The sequence below is a fragment of the Aethalodelphis obliquidens genome, unplaced genomic scaffold (assembly GCF_003676395.1).
Source record: "Aethalodelphis obliquidens isolate GAN/ISIS:26980383/991018 unplaced genomic scaffold, ASM367639v1 scaffold26, whole genome shotgun sequence".
Taxonomy (NCBI): Eukaryota; Metazoa; Chordata; class Mammalia; order Artiodactyla; family Delphinidae; genus Aethalodelphis; species Aethalodelphis obliquidens.
Window position 1 is genome coordinate 10,666,333 of NW_020837970.1, and position 24,129 is coordinate 10,690,461.

Here is a 24,129-nt window from a genome sequence, read left to right on the forward strand (position 1 = left end):
TCCCTGGGTTTCTTAGAGCTTATTAATATGGCTTTAACTACACCATTAGGAATTATGCAAACCTACATCTCCATAAACAATCTCCCTGGAGTTCCAGATCCAAATCCCCCGTAACTTGCTAGACTTCTCCATACATGTAGTCTAGAGTATATGGCCCCAGTTCAATATGACTAAAACTAAGCTCCTTATCTCTTTCACCAGAACCAACTTCCCCGGCCTCAGCAGCGTCCACGTTCTTCCAAGACTAGAAACTTCAATCACAGCTCACTTCTTCCCCCCTCTTCCTCACACATTCTTCGGTCACTACAACTTGAAAAGAAGTTCCGTTTACAAAGCTGAATATATTGCCAGGCAATCCCACTGTGGATGCGTAGATTTTGAACTTACTCAAGATCTGAATCCCAAATGCCTGTGAATTCCTAAGACCTGGATCCCCAGTCCCTGCAAGGGCTGGGAAGTGAGGCAGGATCCCGAGGAGCTCTGGTGGTCAAGGCAGTGTTTGTGGTAGCATGGCAGAGGCAGCAGAGAGGAGGAAGGGAAGGGCTTTGCCAGGAACTCTTCTGGCAAGAATGAAGGCTCTGGCACGAGGGGCCATCAATGGGGAGAAGAGTTTGTCCTTACAACAAATAGCATGAAAGTGGAGCAGAAAAGTAGCTAGTGAATGAAGGTTGTGTGGCCAATCATCACCCAGAATGAAAAATGACTCAGTTTAAGCACTTTCTATACAGCTGGAAGGCAAATGTTTCTGTAATACATGTGTGCACAAAATAAGCAATATAATTAATGCCTGGAAAATGCCCTACCTTGACCAAAGGTATACACATGACCATCTTTGGTCAATGCAACAGAAAACTGAGTTCCACACGCAACCTTTTTTATTCCAATTCCACAAAGGACATCAACTTTCTGCAAAATAAAAGCGTAAGGCACATAATTTAAAAAGGAAAATATAAAACACTCAAATTTGCCTACTGGCATGTATAAACTCAAGGATTATCTTCCAATAAAAATACTAATAGTCACTTACTTGTTTTCAGCCATATCCACACTCCTAAATGTTATTTTCTCATACTGCTCTGCAAACTACCTGAATTTGGGCGAATATTATAGGGGGTAGGGGACGTTTAACTAAAATCCCCAGGACCCCATGTGAAGTGGAAACATTCCTCTGGGCAATAGAAACCAAAGAGAATTCTATGGCTGTTTAAAGAACATCATAAGACCATGTAAAGCCGTGGGCTGCTCCCAGTTAGATTTTTTCTGCTTTCAGAGGTGACAATAACTGCTTTATATGTTCTCCAGAGAGGATTTCCTTCCTTTTTGTATCCCTAGCTGAATATTCACCAGTCTAGCTATCAAGATGTCACAGACTATATACGATAGTGAATCTGGAGTTGAATATAAATTGAATACTTGTAAATCATGCTGCTTGTTAAACGTGTTAGAAAAATCCACATAAAAAGGATTGCACAGGAGGTCTTCTGAAGAGCCAAGAAACCTTCTATAATGTGAATAAGGCCTCTAAATCATTTGTTTATGGACTTGGATTTCCTATTACTTTTTAAATGCACATACCTGTATAATTCAGTGGTAATAATATGCTGAAATGGCAGTCACAAGCAGAGAGTTACAAAACATTGTTCATGGTTCCCTCCATAAGACACCCCAGAGATATGTTTATACTTATTTCTTCTCTACATGGGAGGTAGTCCTACACTACTCAGCTCATGACAAAGACAGATGCTTGTCCTTGCAGCATTTTTATATCCAGTTTAGTAATTAATGCTTATTAATTACTTATTTTAATTATTTTAAATTACTTAATTAAAATAAGATCTGGAATGCTGGAAATTTAAGAATAAGCAAAAGAAGCTTCTAAATTTCATTATGAATTACCAAAAATGTTAAAGGTAAATTACTTCCAGCTAAGAAGAGGTACTGACATAGAAGAAAACCATGTTGTCTGAATCTCTAGATTAAAGCCAATACTGACCTGAGGTGAAGATTTTGCAGTGGAATTTCCTAAGCCTAGTTTTCCATAGTCCCCATCTCCAAAAGCCCACACCATGGAGCCATCTGCTGACACTGCCAAAGTATGGTTTAAGCCACAAGCCACCTGGAGAAATAACAGGGTGGTAAGGCAAATCACAATACCTAAAACACCCATTTCTGGGACACTCTGTCTTGACTTCAGTGAAAAACCTGGCTGTGTTTCCAAGAATTTTTATTGGTTTCAGGGCCTTACATGTGTTAACCAAAATGTGTCATGAAGAAAAAAATTCCTAATGTCCACAAACAAAAAACAACCTTTTTCAAAGTAAAATCCTTCAAATATCTGTGGCTAACTCTGAATCAGAGAGCACAAAAGATAGGAAAAAGTACATATGATTAAAAAATACTCATTCACACCAGAGACAGTCTAAGGAATGATAAAAGATAAAAATAGTAAAAGATAAAAATATTTTATCTCATCTTCTTGTTAAGAGAGAGTCTCAAAATGTACAGGTCAGGAACAATTATTACTTAAGAGCAGCAGCTACCAATGACGCTGCAGTTCAGCCATCTACTTCCAGGATACTGAAGAGGAGTTACTATGTTGCTTAAAGCTTTCATATCAAGTGGTATTATGAAGAGGATTTAAAAATATTCACATCCTGAATTAAGACTTCCATTTGTTTATCAATTAGGCCAAACAAAATGTACATCAGGTTAAGTACGAGTGGTGATTCTAGTTTTCCTGAAAGGACAATGTCTAAGTGCACATAGGGGAAACAAGAAACTATGATCATATAGAACGTATTATTGATTTATTCCATGCCTGTCCAATCTGATACCCCTCCAGTGCAGTTACTCTCTCTGGAAGCTTTTTGTTCGAAGTGTTTCCAAGACCCAGACGACCGTAGTCACCATTCCCAAAGGTAAACAGTTTGCCATCTGATGTTACCACTGCTGAATGTTTGAAGCCACAAGACATCTACGAATAGAACAAACAAGAACAAAAATTTTAACAAGAGGGCATACTAAGAAAGAAATCAGTCCTTTTTGGTTATTAATACAGTAATAATCTTTAAGTAAACTTCACTGAAAACTCAGGATCTTCAAGACCAGTATGTCCTATCCACCCAAGTGGCCCTCCTGCTCCCCCAAGTCTGATCTACCTCAAAATCCTCAGGAAGACCAAGCTAAACAGCATACCTTGGCAGTGTTGCTACTCTTCAGCTACGCAGGGATGACCTAGACTATATGAGTTAATGAATAGGGAAATTCTTTGTAAACTGTAAGGTGCTATGTAACTTTACAATATTATTTTAGATCACAAATTGATTTTCCAGAAAATGTATATGAACTCAACCTTTGTAACGATAATGATAGGTTGAAAGCAAAGCTTTCCATTTAACACTATATCAAGAACTGTGGGGCAGGAGTTAAACCCCACTTCTTCCAAGGACCTGAAGCACCCTGGCCTGGGTCAACCAGCTGGCTCAGGAAAAAGGAGTCCATTCTAACACCAAAGCCCATTCAAACTCCTGAGACACTCAAGAATGACTCTGAACCACCAAAAACACTGGATCTTTTATGATGGGGTAATAAATTTTTACTACTGTTTTTCATTACCTAAACTTGAGAACTCAACACCTAGTATGTTTACATTCAAAGATAAACCTATCCAGGCGCAACTATGTCCCGCATGCCACAACTAAGACCCAGCGCAGCCAAATAAATAAATAAATAAACATTAAAAAAAAAAAAAAGATAAACTTATCCATATTCTGTCCGACCTGCACCACTTCTTCTCCCTGTAAGGCCTCAATCTGCCTGGGCCGCCGCTGCCTGTCGCTGTTCCCATGGCCGAGTTTGCCATAATCACCATCTCCCCAGCTAAAGACCTCACCACTTTCAGTCAGGGCCATTGAGTGTCCATCAGAACCACAGGAAGTCACCAGCTGGGTCACCACAAAGCCTGGAACAGAGCAGAAACCCAACAAGAGTTGCTGAATGTTAAAAGTCCCCTCTTTACTTGAAGCTGCTACAGAGTAATCTCACAGAATCAAAAAATACCACAACAGTACTTCAGAAATATAAACAATGTCTTTAATTTTAAATCAGATTTGCAGCCATAACCTAGAAAATTGGGAGCAGTCACATAAAATGATGATGACAAGGAAGAGGAGAAAGGTGATAGGAGCAGTTATAGTCACTAAAGATTATGTTCTAGCCACTCCTATAAATGCTTTACATGGATCGCTCATTTTCTATTTTCACACAGATCCTATGAGGCAGATATTATCATCACCACTTTTACAACTGGGGAAACTGAGTCACAAAGAGGTTTAGTAGCTTGTGCAAAGTACCCGAGGCAGGATCTAACAGAACCGAACAGGAACCAAGCCCTCCCATCCCTAGTGTTGTGCACTTCACACAAAGATCTGAAGGAAGAGAACTTAGAGCTACTCAAGAATTTGTTCTGAACTCATGTTACGTGTATGCTTTTACTTAAAAAACTCAATTTGCTCTCTTTGTAGGCTTCAGAGTCAGTAAAAGTTAACTTTAGGAACAAGCCGGGGGTCCGTGCAGTGGTTTTTCCAGAGGTTTTCTTTCTCCAAGTCACAGAGCACTCTGATGGGGATGCCCTTTAAAGTCTTTAGTACATAGGCACATTTCCGTATAAATTGATTTTTAACGTTAATGAAGTACATGCATGATTACTACTGCTATTAATAGTTGCCTAATTACAGTTTTGCAATTTTAAAGAATTTGTTTACAATCTTCAGTGTGTATTAACACAGCAATTCTAGCATGGCTATGATAAGTAACTTGCAAAATAATACAGCTCAAAATATGGAAAATTAAGGTTGTACATCCCTAAATGAGAATCTAAATATAAGTGAAAACCCTACATGACTTTATCTAGCAAAGGTTTGAGATGAGTTCTAACATAATAAGCAAACATTCCTACAGATAGGCCATAGTTTCCGATCAGCTTTTAACTGAGGATAATTTTACCTTGTAAGGCTGAAATAACTGTCAGCACATGAAGGTCATCTGAATTTCCTTGTCCTAATCTGCCATAACTTCCTTCCCCACAAGCCAACACTGTGCCATTGGCCTGTATGACAAAGGTACAATTCTGACCACATATAACCTAGTATAAAAACACATAATTAAATATATTATCTTTTATTATATAGCTTTATCATGCAAACATTTAAAATGATTCCATGTATATTTAGGATACCTTTATCGGTTCTTTTATCCTTTCATTAAAGGGGAAGGGTTGACATAACAACGGGGTTCCTATAAGCCCTTGATTATTATAAAACCTCTTACTTAACCAAGAGATGTATGAGGCTCATCTGATGATTTAAGATACTTTAGAAACATGTTATCTACAGGGCTTTCAGCCAACTGTGCAGAGTTTAAATAATAACATTAACAACAAAATAGATAAAAGAAGTAAGAGGAGAGGCTGATGGGAAAATAGTAAAGACTGGCTGGAGGCCACAAGAAGCAGAAATTGCAGGGGATATACACATGAAAGAATAGTGTATCCTGGGGCTTACCGAGGTAGAGAAGAATGGAAGAGAAAGCAGTGGCCTCAAGAAGGGTTTAGAAATATAGTAATTATTAGACGAGGGGAGGAGTGTCAATGAAATCTGGTTAAAGATCCCAGTAAGTTTATGGCACCCAAAGAGAGAATTAATAATTACCAATATCTTAACTTCTATAAATATATGCTGGGCAGGCATAATGCATCATGATGTTAATTCATGATACGTGAAAACAAGAAAAATTTAGAAACTTATTAACAAAACCTAAGTCTGATAAAAACTCTAAAAAACTTTTATTTAGAAGCTATATACAAGCTATATATCATGACTTTCTTTGGTGATTCCTCACAATAGACTATGCAATGGACAAACTTTATCCTACAGTAAGTTACTGCCAGCAAGGGAATCAGAATTGTCAGTTCCCAAGTTTCTTCTACATTTCTTTACCCTGTTAGTTACCTGTTGGGCCTGTGAGAATGAGGGAGCTGCTGCAGGTACCATTACATTTCTTCCAGCTTCTGCCAGCTGTCCATGCCTGCCAGCACCCCACAGGTAGACATCACATTTACCTCCCAGGTGCCAGTCCTAGAAAACCACAATCAAGTCAAAATTTGATTCATTAATTCATTCAAACAAGCATGTACTAGGTACTAAGTGTGTACCAGCCTCTATGGGGGACACCAGGACACGAACACACAAGCATTTGCAACCAGAAGATTTACTAAGAACCACCATACAGTTATCTTTATCTTTACTGACCTCAGGTCTGGAAGTTGCCCAAGACATAATTTGTTCATCCATGCCATTAATCCATTTACTGTTATCCTGAAAGACAGCAAACACCAGGGTCAATTTTGCTTAATCAATATTTATGTTTTTTGGGTTTTTTTTTTAGGAGGCCTTAAAAATGATCACTTATTTTTAAATAGGAAAGGAGAAGCCCAAGATCACATGGTCAGTTACAAGCAGCATGAAGACCAGAATGCAGCCCTCCCTTCTCCCAGGCCACGTTTTGAGAAAATCTTTTTGCGAATGATTTATCTGTTCTTAACAACTGAGTCTTAAAGAATTTGGTAATATTATGAGAATTTAAGAGCAGTTTCACAATCATGCCACACTTGATTTTTAATATTCCCTTTACTATAAACACGTGCATTATCAACTATCACGAACACATTGGAGATTCAAAGCTAACCATTTCTGAGCACCCATAGGTACAAGGTCATCTGCAGGAGCCACCACCCCCGTGATCTCGTTGTATGGCTGTGGGCAGGTCACCTTTCTAGGCTGCAGCTTCCTCATCTACAAATGACATATTTGAGGCAAATGGGCTCAGAAGGATACTTCCTAATTAAAATATTCTATATTTAGATAATTTCCTTCAATTCACATGTCTCTTTTATACTGTATCTTTATTTATATATTCAAATGTTTGTTTATATAAATCTTAACTAGGTAAAGGGGTTGTTAGATCAAGTGCTGGCCTGCACTATCTACCCCGGCATTTTATCTCCATCACAGTTTCTGTATCTAGACGCTTTCAAATACAATCAGAAAGAAATGACAACTAAAATGTTCTCTTAAACATTATTGAAGTGCCAAATAAATTAGAATCTATAATTGGAATAAATCTAAAAAGATGACCAGGAAAAGATGCTAAAAAATATTTATAAATATATATATACTGGGGGACCTTCAAGATGGCAGAGGAGTAAGATGTGGAGATCACCTTCCTCCCCACAAATACATCAAAAATACATCTACATGTGGAACAACTCCTACAGAACACCTACTGAATGCTGGCAGAAGACCTCAAACTTCCCAAAAGGCAAGAAACTCCCCACATACCTGGGTAGGGCAAAAGAAAAAACAGAGACAGAAAAATAGGGATGGAACCTGCAGCTTGGGGAGCTGTGAAGGAGGAAAAGTTTCCACACACTAGGAAGCCCCTTCACTAGCGGAGACGGGGCAGGGGTGTGGGCAAGGGGGAAACTTCAGAGTCACGGAGGACAGCGCAGCAACAGGGGTGCAGAGGTCAAAGCGGAGAGATTCCCGCACAGAGGATCGGTGCTGACCAGCACTCACCAGCCCGAGAGGCTTCTCTGTTCACCCGCTGGGGCGGGCGGGGACTGGGAGCTGAGGCTCGGGCTTCAGGCTTCGGAGGTCAGAACCCAGGGAGAGGACTGGGGTTGGCTGCGTGAACACAGCTTGAAGGGGGCTAGTGTGCCACAGCTACCCGGGAGGGAGTCCGGGAAAAAGTCTGCAGCTGCTGAAGAGGCAAGAGACCATTGTTTCGGGGTGTGCGAGGAGAGGGGATTCCTTCCCTGTCTGCCCACAGAAGCACCACCTAAATGAGCTCCAGAGATGGGTGCGAGCCGTGGCTATCAGCTCGGACCTGAGACGGGCATGAAATGCTAACGCTGCTGCTGCAGCCACAAAGAAACCTGTGTGCAAGCACAGGTCACACCTCCCATGCCGGGAACCTGGGCAGCCCGCCACTGCCAGGGTCCTGTGATCCAGGGACAACTTCTCTGGGAGAACACATGGCATACCTCAGGCTGTTGCAATATTATGCTGGCCTCTGCTGCTGCAGGCTCGCCCCACATTCCAATTATAACTACTGTACCCCTCCCTCCCCCCAGCCTGCATGAGGAAGAGCGGGCTAATCAGCTGCTGCTTTAAGCCCCTCCTGTCTGGGTGGGAACAGATGCCCTCAGGCAACCTACATGCAGAGGCGGGGCCAAAACCAAAACTGAACCCCAGGAGCTGTGCGAACAAAGAGGAGAAAGGGAAATTTCTCCTGGCAGCCTCAGGAGCAGCGGATTAAATCTCCACAATCAACTTGATGTACCCTGCATCTGGAGAATACCTGAATAGACAACGAATCATCCCAAAATTTAGGTGGTGCACTTTGGGAGCAACTGTAGACTTGGGGTTTGCTGTCTGCGACAGACTGGATTCTGATTTTTATGTTTATCTTAGTACAGTTTTCAGTGCTTGTTATCATTGGTGGATTTGTTTATTGGTTTGGTTGCTCTCTTCTTTTTTTAATTATTTTTATTTTAATAATTAAAAAAAATTAGTATTACTATTATTTTTTCTTTTTCTCCCTTTGCTTTTGATCCGTGTGGCTGACAGGGTCTTAGTGCTCCAGCCTGGTGTCAGGCCTGAGTCTCTCTGGTGGGAAAGCTGAGTTCAGGACACTGGACCACCAGAGACCTCCTGGCCCTGTGTAATATCAATCAGTGAGAGCTCTCCCAGAGATCTCCAGCTCAACGCTAAGACCCAGCTCCACCTAACAGCCAGGAAGTTCCAGTGCTGGACTCCCCATGCCAAACAACTAGCAAGACAGGAACACAAGCCCACCCATTAGCAGAGACACTGCCTAAAATCATACTGAGTTCACAGACACACCAAAACACACTACTGGACGTGGCCCTGCCCAACAGAAAGACAAGATCCAGCCCCACCCACCAGAACACAGGCACCAGGTCCATCCACCAGGAAGCCTACACAAGCCACTGAACCAACCTCACCCACTGGGGGCAGACACCAAAAACAACGGGAAATACGACCCTGCAGTCTGCAAAAAGGAGACTCCAAACACAGTAAGTTACACAAAAAGAGAAGACAGAGAAAAATGCAGCAGATGAAAGAGCAAGGTAAAAACCCACCAGACCTAACAAATGAGGAGGAAATAGGCAGTCTACCAGAAAAAGAATTCAGAGTAATGATAGTAAAGATGATCCAAAATCTTGGAAATAGAATAGACAAAATGCAAGAAACATTTAACAAGGAAGCCTAGAAGACCTAAACAGCAAACAAACAATGATGAACAACACAATAAATGAAATTAAAAATTCTATAGAAGGAATCAATAGCAGAATAACTGAGGCAGAAGAACGGATAAGTGACCTGGAAGATAAAAGAGTGGAAATAACTACCGCAGAGCAGAATAAAGAAAAAAGAATGAAAATAATTGAGGACAGCCTCAGAGACCTCTGGGACCACATTAAACACACCAACATTTGAATTATAGGGGTCCCAAAAGAAGAAGAGAAAAAGAAAGGGTCTGAGAAAATATTTGAACAGATTATAGTTGAAAATTTCCCCAACATGAGAAAGGAAATAGTCAATCAAATCCAGGAAGCGCAGTGAGTCCCACACAGGATAAATCCAAGGAGAAACATGCCAAGACACAAATTAATCAAACCAACAAAAATGAAATTCAAAGAAAAAATAGTAAAAGCCGCAAGGGAAAACCAACAATTAACATACAAGGGAATCCCCATAAGGTTAACAGCTGATCTTTCAGCAGAAACTCTGCAAGCCAGAAAGGAGTGGCAAGACATATTTAAAGTGATGAAAGGGAAAAACCTACAACCAAGATTCCTCTACCCAGCAAGGAGCTCATTCAGATTCAACAGAAAAATTAAAACCGTTACAGACAAGCAAAGGCTAAGAGAATTCAGCACCACCAAATCAGCTCTACAGCAAAGGCTAAAGGAATGTCACTAGGCAGGAAACACAAGAGAAGGAGAAGACTTACAATAACAAACCCAAAACAATTAAGAAAATGGTAATAGGAACATACATATCGATAACTACCTTAAATGTAAATGGATTAAATGCTCCAAACAAAAGACATAGACTGACTGAATGGATACAAAATAAGACCCATATATATGCTGTCTACAAGAGACCCACTTCAGACCTAGGGACACATACAGACTGAAAGGGAGGGGATGGAAAAAGATATTCCATGCAAATGGAAATCAAATGAAAGTTGGAGTAGCAATTCTCATATCAGACAAAATAGACTTTAAAATAAAGACTATGAGAAGAGACAAAGAAGGACACTACATAAGGATCAAAGGATCAATCCAAGAAGAAGGTATAACAATTGTAAATATTTATGCACCCAACATAGGAGCAGCTCAATACACAAGGCAAATGGTAACAGACATAAAAGAGGAAATCGAGTGTAACACAATAGTAGTAGGGGACTTTAACATCCCATTTCACCAATGGACAGATCGTCCAAAATGAATATAAATAAGGAAACACAAGCTTTAAATGACACATTCAACAAGATGGACTTAATTGATACTTATAGGGCATTCCATCCAAAAACAACAGAATACTGTTCTTCTCAAGTGCTCATGGAACATTCTCCAGGGTAGATCATATCTTGGGTCACAAATCAAGCCTTGGTAAATTGAAGGAAAAATGAAATCATATCAAATGTCTTTTCCAACCACAACACTACAAGACTAGATAGCAATTACAGGAAAAAAACTGTAAAAAAATACAAACACATGGAGGCTAAACAATATGCTGCTAAATAACCAAGAGATCACTGAAGCAATCGAAGAGGAAATCAAAAAATACCTAGAGACAAATGACAACGAAGACACGATGGCCCAACACCTATGGGATGCAGCAAAAGCAGTTCTAAGGGGAAATTTATAGCACTACAATCCTACCTCAAGAAACAAGAAAAATCTCAAATAAACAACCTAACCTACGTACAGCTGATTCACTTTGTTATGAAGCAGAAACTAACACACCATTGTAAAGCAATTATACTCCAATAAAGATGTTAAAAACAAAAAAACCCCAAAAAACCCTAACCTTACACCTAAAGCAATTAGAGAAAGAAGGACAAAAAACCCGCCAAAGTTAGCAGAAGGAAAGAAATCATAAAGATCAGATCAGAAATGAAGGAAACAATAGCAAAGATCAATAAAACTAAAAGCTGGTTCTTTGAGAAGATAAGCAAAATTGAAAAAACATTAGCCAGACTCATCAAGAAAAAAGGGAGAAGACTCAAATCAATAGAATTAGAAATGAAAAAGGAGAAGTAACAACTTCTGCAAAAATACAAAGGACCATGAGAGATTACTAAAAGCAACTATATGCCAATAAAATGGACAACCTGGAAGAAATGGACAAATTCCTGTAAAAGCACAACCTTCCAAGGCTGAACCAGGAAGAAACAGAAAATATAAACAGACCAATCACAAGCACTGAAATTGAAACTGTGATTAAAAATCTTCCAACAAACAAAAGTCCAGGACCAGATGGCTTCACAGGCAAATTCTATCAAACATTTAGAGAAGAGCTAACACCTATCCTTCTCAAACTCTTCCAAAATACAGCAGAGGGAGGAACACTCCCAAACTCATTCTACAAGGTCACCATCACCCTGATATCAAAAAAAGTCAAAGATACCACAAAAAAAATAAAACTACAGGCCAATATCACTGATGAACATACATGCAAAAATCCTCAACAAACTACTAGAAAACAGAATCCAACAGCACATTAATCATACACCATGATCAAGTGGGGTGTATCCAGGAATGCACGGATTCTTCAATATATGCAAATCAATCAATGTGATACACCATATTAACAAACTGAAGGATAAAAACCATATGATAATCTCAACAGATGCTGAAAAAGCTTTCGACAAAATTCAACACCCATTTATGATAAAAACTCTCCAGAAAGTAGGCACAGAGGGAACCTACCTCAACATAATAAAGGCCATATATGACAAACCCACAGCCAACATTGTTCTCAATGGTGAAAAACTGAAACCTTTCCTCTAAGACCAGGAACAAGACAAGGTTGCCCACTCTCACCACTCTTATTCAACATAGTTTTGGAAGTTTTAGCCACAGCAATCAGAGAAGAAAAAGAAATAAAAGGAATTCAAATTGGAAAAGAAGTAAAACTCACTGTTTGAAGATGACATGATACTATACACAGAGGATCCTAAAGATGTGATCAGAAAACTACTAGAGCTAATCAATGAATTTGGTAAGGTAGCAGGATACAGAAGTAATGCAAAGATATCTCTTGCATTCCTATACACCAATGATGAAAAATCTGAAAGAGAAATTAAGGAAACACTCCCATTTTACCACTGCAACAAAAAGAATAAAATACCTAGGAATAAACCTACCTAAGGAGAAAAAAAGACCTGTATGTAGAAAACTACAAGACACTGATGAAAGAAATTAAAGATGATACCAACAGATGGAGAGATATACCATGTTCTTGGATTGGAAGAATCAACATTGTGAAAATGACTCTACTACCCAAAGCAATCTACAGATTCACTGCAATCCCTATCAAACTACCAATGGCATTTTTCACAGAACTAAAACAAAAAATTTCACAATTTGTATGGAAACACAAAAGACCCCAAATAGCCATAGCAATCTTGAGAAAGAAAAAGGGAGCTAAAGGAATCAGGCTCCCTGACTTCAGACTATACTACAAAGCTACAGTAATCAAGACAGTATGGTACTGGCACAAAAACAGAAATATAGATCAATGGAACAGGATAGAAAGCCGAGAGACAAACCCAGGCACATATGGTCACCTTGTCTTTGATAAAGGAGGCATGAATATACAACAGAGAAAAGACAGCCTCTTCAATAACTGGTGCTGGGAAAACTGGATAGCTACAGGTAAAAGAATGAAATTAGAACACTCCCTAACACCATACACAAAAATAAACCCAAAATGGATTAAAGACCTAAATGTAAGGCCAGACACTATAAAACTCTTAAGAGGAAAACACAGGCAGAACACTCCATGACATAAATCACAGCAAGATCCTTTCTGGCCCACCTCCTAGAGAAATGGAAATAAAAATAAACAAATGGGACCTAATGAAACTTAAAAGCTTTTGCACAGCCAAGGAAACCATAAACAAGACCAAAAGACAACCTCAGAATGGGAGAAAATATTTGCAAATGAAGCAACTGACAAAGGATTAATCCCCAAAATACACAAGCAGCTCATGCAACTCAATATCAAAAAAATCAATCAACCCTCTCCAAAAATGGGCAGAAGACCTAAATAGACATTTCTCCAAAGAAGATATACAGATTGCCAACAAACACATGAAAGGATGCTCAACATCACTAATCATTAGAGAAATGCAAATCAAAACTACAATAAGGTACCACCTCACACTGGTCAGAATGGCCATCATCAAAAATCTACATACAATAAATGCTGGAGAGGGTGTGGAGAAAAGGGAACACTCTTGTACTGTTGATGGTAATGTAAATTGATACAGCCACTACGGAGAACAATATGGAAGTTCCTTAAAAAACTGAAAATAGAACTACCATATGACCCAGCAATCCCACTACTGCACATATACCCTGAGAAAACCATAATCCAAAAGGAGTCATGTACCACAATGTTCATTGCAGCTCTATTTACAATAGCCAGAACATGGAAGCAACCTAAGTGTCCACTGACAGATGAATGGATAAAGAAGATGTGGCACATATATACAATGGAATATTACTCAGTCATAAAAAGAAACGAAACTGAGTTATTTGTAGTGAGGTGGATAGACCTAGAGTCTGTCATACAGAGTGAAATAAGTCAGCAAGAGAAAAACAAATACCGTATGCTAACACATATATATGGAATCTAAAAAAAAAAAAAAAGTTCTGACAAACCTAGGGGCAGGATAGGAATAGATGCAGACGTAGAGAATGGACTTCAGGACATGGGGAGCGGGAAGGGTAAGCTGGGACGAAGTAAGAGAGTAGCACTGAGATATATACACTACCAAATGTAAAATAGATAGCTAGTGGGAAGCAGGTGCATTGCACAGGGAAATCAGCTCGGTGCTTTGTGACCACCTTGGGGGATGGGATAATGAGGGTGGGAGGGATATGCAAGAGGGAGTTGATATGGGGATATATGTATACATACAGCTGATTTACTTTGTTATACAGCAGAAACTAACACAACATTGTAAAGCAATTATACTCCAATAAAGATGTTTAAAAAATAAAACAAAACGAAACGAAGGTATCTTTTACAATGTTATTGTAAATAGAAGAAATACAGATAAGCTCTAACAGGGGAAAAATAATACACACACACACACACACACACACACACATATGCACACACACTAACAAGGTACCTATGGACAAGAAAATGAGAAAATGTGACTATGTCATTGAAAACCAGCACATTTATAAGAGCTCCACAATTCTCATAATCAATCCCTGTCACCAAAGAAGACTTCCATCAGATTGAAAGTGAGTATCTGAACGCAAAATATTTTAAGTTTATATAAGGGTGTGCTTCTTGCTCTATTCAAGCTAGCAAATACTTATTGAGGGTCTGCTACTTACTAAACACCCATAATACAATCTCAGTTACATATAACAGTAGCTCATACTACACTTACCATTAGGAGTACAAGTTCATCCTCTGGAACAGGCTCTAGATCGGGAACAGTAAAAGATTCTGGAAACTGTGCTCCATTGGTCAGGGCTTCAGCAGCTTTTATGGTGGTTGAGAAACATTCTAACCAGGCCCACTCATTTGGATTCCACGATGCAGGGTCAGGGAGGCAGTTCTGGTGGTGTGGTGGCACTGGAGGATTACACAGCAGCTGATCCAGATGAAGTCCCACAGCAAGGGAAGCCAGACATTGCATATAGGGGCTGTGAACAAGCTGGTCACCACAAACCACATGAGGCTAAGAGAAAATGCAAGGATATTATGCTGAAGAGCCTCTGCCAAATAATATAAATTAGCCTCCTGCATTCTGAAAGCCTGTAGTCATATTTTAACTTTACTGTTTTTTTTAAGCTTTTTACTTTGAAATAATTTTAGATACATAGAGAGTTGCAGAGATAGTACAGAAAATTCCTATAAACCCTTCACACAACCTTCTGTAACGTTCACATCTTATATAACCATGGTGCGATAATCAAAGCTAAGAATGTAACACTGGTTACAATAATAACTAAACCACAGAACTTTATAGGGTTTCCCACTAATGCTCCTTTTCTTTTATTTTCTTTTTAAAAAATATTTATTTATTTATTGGCTGTGTTGGGACTTAGTTGTAGCGCGTGGGCTCTAGAGGGCCCAGCTTGGTTGCCCCTCAGCATGTGGGATCTTAGTTCCCCAAACAGGGATCGAACCCGCGTCCCCTGCACTGGAAGGCGAATTCTTAACCACTGGACCACCAGGGAAGTCCCTAATGCTCCTCTTCTGCTCCAAGATTCAACCCAGGACACCACACTGCATTTAGCATATTTTTCATTACAGTTTTTCTTGAATTAAAAAAAAAAAGGCAGATAACTGAACCATGGAGACCTGCTCCCTCTCACATTTCCTCCTTTACCAAAAGAACCCTGGTAGCCATCAAAGACAACCTTCTTCCCTGGCCCTCCCTAGATGTACTAGAGCAACTCTGTGAGAGACTGAGCGATTCAGTAAAGAAAACCTGGGCAAACCTCAGTGAAATTAACTGGGTGTGGTTAACAGCTGATAAGATTAATGTAGCATGGCAAAAAAAAAAAAAGGAAAAAGGAAAAACCCCAGGTGAGCTCTGCCTAGGAGCAGCATACTGTGACTACTGAGGGCTGAAAGACAAGCTATACAGGATCATGGCCTGGGCAACAAGTGCAAATTCCGTAATTTCCCATTCTAGTATTTAATGACCTTACTTAATTCAACCTTACCTCTTCTACTAAACTTTCCACAAGGATTCACCTGATAAAGTGGACAGGATGTTCACTCTGACGCCCATATCCATTCCCCCTCCCAACTGTGGGATGGCAAAGCCACACAAAAATAGATATATGGGTCAGAAAAGGGAAGATGATATACTCTGAGGTACAGGGATTTAAAGAAGTTTTGGAATGAATAAATAATCTGACATGAATAATAGAAACACTATAAAAATTTGAGGGTTATTTAAAAATTTTACTCCCACTAAAATAAAGTAAAAGCAGGCTTAGGATTACTAAACAACTGTTTTAGACATGAATTATCTTCATGTGATTCTGCCCAAACAGCCCCACTTATTTTACTCAGACCTCATACTCTTAAGGGATAAATTCAAAGCTATAATTCCAATTCCAAAGCACCAGTCATCTGTAGATCTGCAAGAACGAGTGTAATCAGTTACCTTTTCATAGGCATACTGCTCCTGAAGCATCACGGGGAGCCGCTCCAGAAATGCTCTCATGCAGGGAGCCATGTTTAATCCCAGAACACCCTGTTGTTTCAGTGCTGTCCTACAGGTTGCTAAAACATGATTGGCAGCAGCCCATTCTGCTGTACAATTCACGACCAAAACATCCTGATGAAAAATAAACCATGCCACATGATATTTGTTTAAATAAAAGAGAGACATTCCATCACCATTCATATATGAGAAATTCCTTCTAGTAATACATTAAACACTTTTGCTTTTTGGACATTTTATGCTATACTTTTAATGCCTATGAACTTCAAAACATCTTAAATTTTGTCTAAGGTAAAAACAAGTGAGTAACTGTAAAATGTGTGAACTACCATGGATTAGCTGATTCTTCTTAAAGAAAATTATTTGCTAGCTCATAGGACTTGTAGGACAAGGTATCCAGTATATTTTAAGAGTCTGACATGACCACAAGGATACTAGAGGAAGTAGTACTCTGCTGAGGGACACACATCTACAAGAGAAGCAGCACTGCTCTGTGGCTCTATGGTTTATTCTATGCAGGCTACTACTGCCTATGGTCTGATTCTATATTTTACTTCTAGTAGGACTGTTCATGCAGGTTTTCAGCTCTATTTTAATATTACCACATATTAACCACATAAATGTAAACCAAAGCAGCACATTGACACTATTCATTAAGGGTATGAAAAGCAATACTGTAAGAGATACTGTCATATCATAGAATTATTTCACAGTAGAGGGCTAGTATTTTTTAGTAGAACATTAAATTTGAAAGCCAAGATATATTCTGTATAGTTGAGTTAAAGGTCTTTGAGGTAGTCCTTCTTTTTGGGGAAAATTCTTTAGATAATTTAGTGCTGTCTCAAAAATCATGGCAGAAAGTAATAAATTCTCTTTATAATTTCCAGTGGAAAGTCATTCAATAATTAAGCATTTTTCCCAAAGTATAGGGTACAGGAGCGTACCAGGTTCTAGTTTTCCTTCTGCCACTAAACACCTGCATTATCTTGGGCAAGTAATAATCCCTCTGGATATCATTTTTTGCCTCGGTAAAGTGGGATGCTTGGACTACGATTTTTAAGATACCTTACAGGCTAACAACTTACAACTTGATATGATTGTAAAATTACCTTTGATCTATTTGAGCAAGCAGCTACCCCAACATCTGGAATCCATACTGTGGTCTGAATAGCTCCAGAGCCAATCACAACAGTTTGCAAGACAGAGCCATCCTAAAATGAGATGTATTTATCAATATACACTACTTATCTAGTTAGCCATTATTTACATTTTAAATTTATACTTCATGTTCACAAAAACTTATTGTAAAACCTACACTTTAGGTACATTTGGCAATGCCCAACTGCATACTACTATCCAATTTTCTAGAGCCTTTTCTAAATGATTTTAAAAATACATCATTAAGAAAAAATAAGGGCAGGGGAGCCTTCAAGATGTCAGAGGAGTAAGACGTGGAGATCACCTTCCTCCCCACAAATACATCTACATGTGGAACAACTCCTACAGAACACCTACTGAACACTGGCAGAAGACCTCAGACTTCCCCAAAGGCAAGAAACTCCCCACGTACCTGGGTAGGGCAAAAGAAAAAAGGAAAAACAGAGACAAAAGAATACGGACAGGACCTGCACCTCTGGGAGGGAGCTGTGAAGGAGGAAAAGTTTCCACACACCAGGAAGGCCCTTCACTGGCAGAGATGGGGTGGGTGAGGGGGAAGCTTCGGAGCTGCAGAGGAGGGCGCAGCAACAGGGGTGCAGAGGTCAAAGCGGAGAGATTCCGGCACAGAGGATCGGGGCCGACCAGCACTCACTAGCCTGAAAGGCTCATCTGCTCACCTGCCAGAGCAGGTTGGGGGCTGGGAGCCGAGGCTCGGGCTTCGGAGGTCAGACCCCAGGGAGAGGACTGGGGTTGGCTGCATGAACACAGCCTGAAGGGGGCTAGTGCGTCACAGCTACCCGGGAGAGAGTCCAGGGAAAAGTCTGGACCTGTCTAAGAGGCAAGAGGCCATTGTTTCGGGTGCGCAAGGAGAGGGGATTCAGAGCACTGCCTAGATGAGGAGATGGGTATGAGCTGCAGCTATCAGCGTGGACACCAGGCACAGGCGTGAGACGCTAAGGCTGCTGCTGCAGCCACCAAGAAGCCTGTGTGCAAGCACAGGTCACTATCCACACCTCCCCTCCCAGGAGCCTGTGCAGCCTGCCACTGCCAGGGTCCCGTGATACAGGAACAACTTCCCCAGGAGAACACACGTTGTGCCTCAGGCTGTTGCAATGTCACGCTGGCCTCTGCCGCCGCAGGCTCGCCCCACGTCCGTACCCCTCCATCCCCCCGGCCTGAGTGAGCCAGAGCCCCCTAATCAGCTGCTCCTTTAACCCCATCCTGTCTGGGTGGGGAACAGACGCCCTCAGGCAACCTACATGCAGAGGCGCGGCCAAATCCAAAGCTGAACCCCGGGAGCTGTGCGAACAAAGAAGAGAAAAGGAAATCTCTCCCAGCAGCCTCAGGAGCAGCGGATTAAATCTCCATAATCAACCTGATGTACCCTGCATCTGTGGAATACCTGAATAGACAAGAAATCATCCCAAAATTGAGGCAGTGCACTTTGGGAGCAACTGTAGACTTGGGATTTGCTTTCTGCATCTAATTTGTTTCTGGCTTTATGTTTATCTTAGTTTAGTATTTAGAACTTATTATCATTGGTAGATTTGTTTACTGATTTCGTTGCTCTCTTCCTTATATATATATATAATTTTTTTTTCCTTTTTCTTTTTGTGAGTGAGTATGTGTATGCTTCTTAGGGTAATTTTGTCTGTATAGCTTTGCTTTTGCCATTTGTCCTAGGGTTCTGACTGTCCGTTTTTGTTTTTTTTTTTTTAGTATAGTTTTTAGCAATTGTTATCATTGGTAGATTTGTTTTTTGGTTTGCTACCTCTCTTCTTTCTATTTTTTATTACTTTTTAATAATTTTTTTCTATTTTAATAACTTTATTTTATTTATTTATTTTTTCTTTCTTTCTTTCTTTTTTTCTCCCTTTTCTTCTCAGCCATGTGGCTGACAGGGTCTTGGTGCTCCGGCCTGGTGTCAAGCCTGAATTGGACCACCGGAGACTTCCCAGCCCCATGTAATATCAAATGGTGAAACCTCTCCCAGAGATCTCCATCTCAACGCTAAGACCCAGCTCCACTCAACGACCAGCACGCTCCAGTGCTGGACACCCCATGTCAAACAACTAGCAAGACAGGAACACAAGCCCACCCATTAGCAGAGAGGCTGCCTAAAATCATACTAACTTCACAGACACCTGAAAACACACCACTGGACATGGTCCTGCCAACCAGAAAGACAAGATCCAGCCCCACCCACCAGGCACCAGTCCCCTCCACCAGGAAGCCTACACAACCCACTGAACCAACGTTAGCCACTGGGGGCAGACACCAAAAAACAACGGGAAATACAAACCTGCAGCCTGCAAAAAGGAGACCCCAAACACAGTAAGTTAAGCAAAATGAGAAGACAGCAAATAGACAGCAGATGAAGGAGCAAGGTAAAACCCCATCAGACCAAACAAATGTAGAGAAAATAGGCAGTCTACCTGAAAAAGAATTCAGAGTAATGATAGTAAAGATGATGCAAAATCTTGGAAACAGAATGGAGAAAATACAAGAAATGTTTAACAAGAAACCAGAAGAACTAAAGAGCAAACAAACAATGATGAGCAACACAAAAAATGAAATTAAAAATTCTCTAGAAGTAATCAACAGCAGAATAACTGAGGCAGAAGAACGGATAAGTGACCTGGAAGATAAGAGTGGAAATAACTATGGCAGAGCAGAATACAGAAAAAAGAAAGAAAAGAATTGAGGACAGCCTCAGAGACCTCTGGGACAACATTAAACGCACCAACATTCGAATTCTAGGGGTCCCAGAAGAAGAGAAAAAAAAAGGAACTGAAAAAATATTTGAAGAGATTATAGTTGAAAACTTCCCTAATATGGGAAAGGAAATAATCAAGACCAGGAAGTGCAGAGAGTCCCATACAGGAAAAATCCAAGGAGAAACATGCCAAGACACATATTAATCAAACCAACAAATATTAAATTCAAAGAAAAAATATTAAAAGCAGCAAGGGAAAAGCAACAACGAACATACAAGGGAATCCCCATAAGGTTAACAGCTGATCTTTCAGCAGAAACTCTGCAGGCCAGAAGGGAGTGGCAGGACATATTTAAAGTGAGGAAAGGGGAAAACCTACAACCAAGATTACTCTACCCAGCAAGGATCTCATTCAGATTTGATGGAGAAATTAAAACCATTATAGACAAGCAAAAGCTAAGAGAATTCAGCACCACCAAACCAGCTCTACAACAAATGCTAAAGGAACTTCTCTAGGCAGGAAACACAAGAGAAGGAAAACACCTACAATAACAAACCCAAAACAATTAAGAAAATGGTAACAGGAACGTACATGTCAATAATGACTTTAAATGTAAATGGATTAAATGCTCCAACCAAAAGACATAGACTGGCTGAATGGATACAAAAACAAGACCGTATATATGCTGTCTACAAGAGACCCACTTCAGACCTAGGGACACATACAGACTGAAAGGGAGGGGATGGAAAAAGATATTCCATGCAAATGGAAATCAAATGAAAGCTGGAGTAGCAATTCTCATATCAGACAAAATAGACTTTATAAGACTATTACAAGAGACAAAGAAGAGACGAGAGACAAGAAACAAGAGACTATATAATGATCAAGGGATCAATCCAACAGACAAGAGACTACATAATGATCAAGGGATCGATCCAAGAAGAAGATACAACAATTGTAAATATTTATGCACCCAACATAGGAGCACCTCAATACATAAGGCAAATGCTAACAGCCATAAAAGGGAAAATCGACAGTAACACATACATAGTAGGGGACTTTAATACCCCACTTTCACCAATGGAAAGATCAACCAAAATGAAAATAAATGAGGAAACACAAGCTTTAAATGATACATTAAACAAGAAGGACTTAATTGATATTTTAGGATATTCCATCCAAAAACAGCAGTTTACACTTTCTTCTCAATTGCTCATGGAACACTCTCCAGGAGAGATCATATCGTGGGTCACAAATCAAGCCTTGGTAAATTTAAGAAAATTGAAACCGTATCAAGTATCGTTTCCGACCACAATGCTATGAGACTAGATATCAATCACAGGAAAAAATCTGTAAAAAATACAAACACATGGAGGATAAACAATACACTACTAAATAACCAAGAGATCACTCAAGAAATCAAAGAGGAAATCAAAAAATACCTAGAAACAAATGACAATGAAAACATGATGACCCAAAACCTATGGGATGCAGCAAAAGCAGTTCTAAGAGGGAAGTTTATAGCAATACAATTCTACCTCACGAAACAAGAAAAATCTCAAATAAACAACCTAACCTTACACCTAAAGCAATTAGAGATAGAACAAAAATACCCCATAGTTAGTAGAAGGAAAGAAATCATAAAGATCAGATCAGAAATAAGTGAAAAAGAAATGAAGGAAATGATAGCAAAGATCAATAAAACTAAAAGCTGGTTCTTTGAGAAGATAAACAAAATTGACAAAACATTAGCCAGACTCATCAAGAAAAAAAGGGAGAAGACTCAAATCAATAGAATTAGAAATGAAAAAGGAGAAGTAACAACTTCTGCAAAAATACAAAGGACCATGAGAGATTATTACAAGCAACTACATGCCAATAAAATGGGCAATCTGGAAGAAATGGACAAATTCTTGGAAAAGCACAACGTTCCAAGACTGAACCAGCAACAGAAAATATAAACAGACCAATCACAAGCACTGAAATTGAAACTGTGATTAAAAATCTTCCAACAAACAAAAGTCCAGGACCAGATGGCTTCACAGGCGAATTCTACCCAACACTTAGAGAAGAGCTAACACCTATCCTTCTCAAACTCTTCCAAAATACAGCAGAGGGAGGAATACTCCCAAACTCATTCTACAAGGCCACCATCACCCTGATACCAAAAAAAGACAAAGATACCACAAAAAAAGAAAACTACAGGCCAATATCACTGATGAACAAACATGCAAAAATCCTCAACAAACTACTAGCAAACAGAATCCAACAGCACATTAAAAGGCTCATACACCATGATCAAGTAGGGTTCATCCCAGGAATGCAAGGATTCTTCAATATACACAAATCAATCAATGTGATAAACCATACTAACAAACTGAAGGATGAAAACCATATGATCATCTCAATAGATGCAGAAAAAGCTTTTGACAAAATTTAACACCCATTTATGATAAAAGCTCTCCAGAAAGCAGGCACAGAGGAAACTTACCTCAACATAATAAAGGCTATATGTGACAAACGCACAGCCAACATCATTCTCAATGGTGAAAACTGAAATTATTTCCACTAAGATCAGGAACAAGAAAAGTTGCCCACCCTCACCACTATTATTCAACATAGTTTTGGAAGTTTTAGCCACAGCAATCGGAGAAGAAAAAAAAATAAAAGGAATGCAAATCAGAAAAGAAGAAGTAAAATTGTCACTGTTTGAAGATGGCATGATACTATACATAGAGAATCCTAAAGATGCTACCAGAAAACTACTAAAACTAATCAGTGAATTTGGTAAAGTAGCAGGATACAAAAGTAATGCACAGAAATCTCTTGCATTCCTATAGACTGATGATGAAAAATCTGAAAGAGAAATTAAGGAAACACTCCCATTTTACCACTGCAACAAAAAGAATAAAATACCTAGGAATAAACCTACCTAAGGAGAAAAAAGACCTGTATGCAGAAAACTACAAGACACTGATGAAAGAAATTAAAGATGATACAAACAGATGGAGAGACATACCATCTTCTTGGATTGGAAGAATCAACATTGTGAAAATGACTCTACTACCCAAAGCAATCTACAGATTCACTGCAATCCCTATCAAACCATCAATGGCATTTCTCACAGAACTAAAACAAAAAATTTCACAATTTGTATGGAAACACAAAAGACCCCAAATAGCCAAAGCAATCTTGAGAAAGAAAAACAGAGCTGGAGGAATTAGGCTCCCTGACTTCAGACTATACTACAAAGCTACAGTAATCAAGACAGTATGGTACTGGCACAAAAACAGAAATATAGATCAATGGAACAGGATAGCCCAGAGATAAACCCAGGCACATATGGTCACCTTATTTTTCATAAAGGAGGCAAGAATATACAACAGAGAAAAGACAGCCTCTTCAATAAGTGGTGCTGGGAAAACTGGACAGCTACATGTAAAAGAATGAAATTAGAACACTCCCTAACACCATACACAAAAATAAACCCAAAATGGATTAAAGACCTAAATGTAAGGCCAGACACTATAAAACTCTTAAGAGGAAAACACAGGCAGAACACTCCATGACATAAATCACAGCAAGATCCTTTCTGGCCCACCTCCTAGAGAAATGGAAATAAAAACAAAAATAAACAAATGGGACCTAATGAAACTTAAAAGCTTTT

General features: G+C 39.5%; 1 protein-coding gene across 4 annotated transcripts in view; it reads right to left on the minus strand.

Moving 5' to 3' along the window:
- Positions 1-24,129, minus strand: part of HERC1 (HECT and RLD domain containing E3 ubiquitin protein ligase family member 1) — a 215,740-nt gene that overhangs the window by 15,983 nt on the left and 175,628 nt on the right. For all 4 annotated transcript variants that reach the window (XM_027123253.1, XM_027123252.1, XM_027123251.1 and 1 more), the window contains 10 exons: positions 17,697-17,798; positions 16,528-16,701; positions 14,791-15,084; positions 6,309-6,374; positions 6,009-6,134; positions 5,005-5,143; positions 3,780-3,961; positions 2,819-2,974; positions 1,994-2,116; positions 804-906 (listed from right to left, as the gene is read on the minus strand). In XM_027123253.1, coding sequence (XP_026979054.1) covers positions 804-906; positions 1,994-2,116; positions 2,819-2,974; positions 3,780-3,961; positions 5,005-5,143; positions 6,009-6,134; positions 6,309-6,374; positions 14,791-15,084; positions 16,528-16,701; positions 17,697-17,798 — 1,465 coding nt within the window. The remainder of the gene's footprint in view (positions 1-803; positions 907-1,993; positions 2,117-2,818; positions 2,975-3,779; positions 3,962-5,004; positions 5,144-6,008; positions 6,135-6,308; positions 6,375-14,790; positions 15,085-16,527; positions 16,702-17,696; positions 17,799-24,129) is intronic.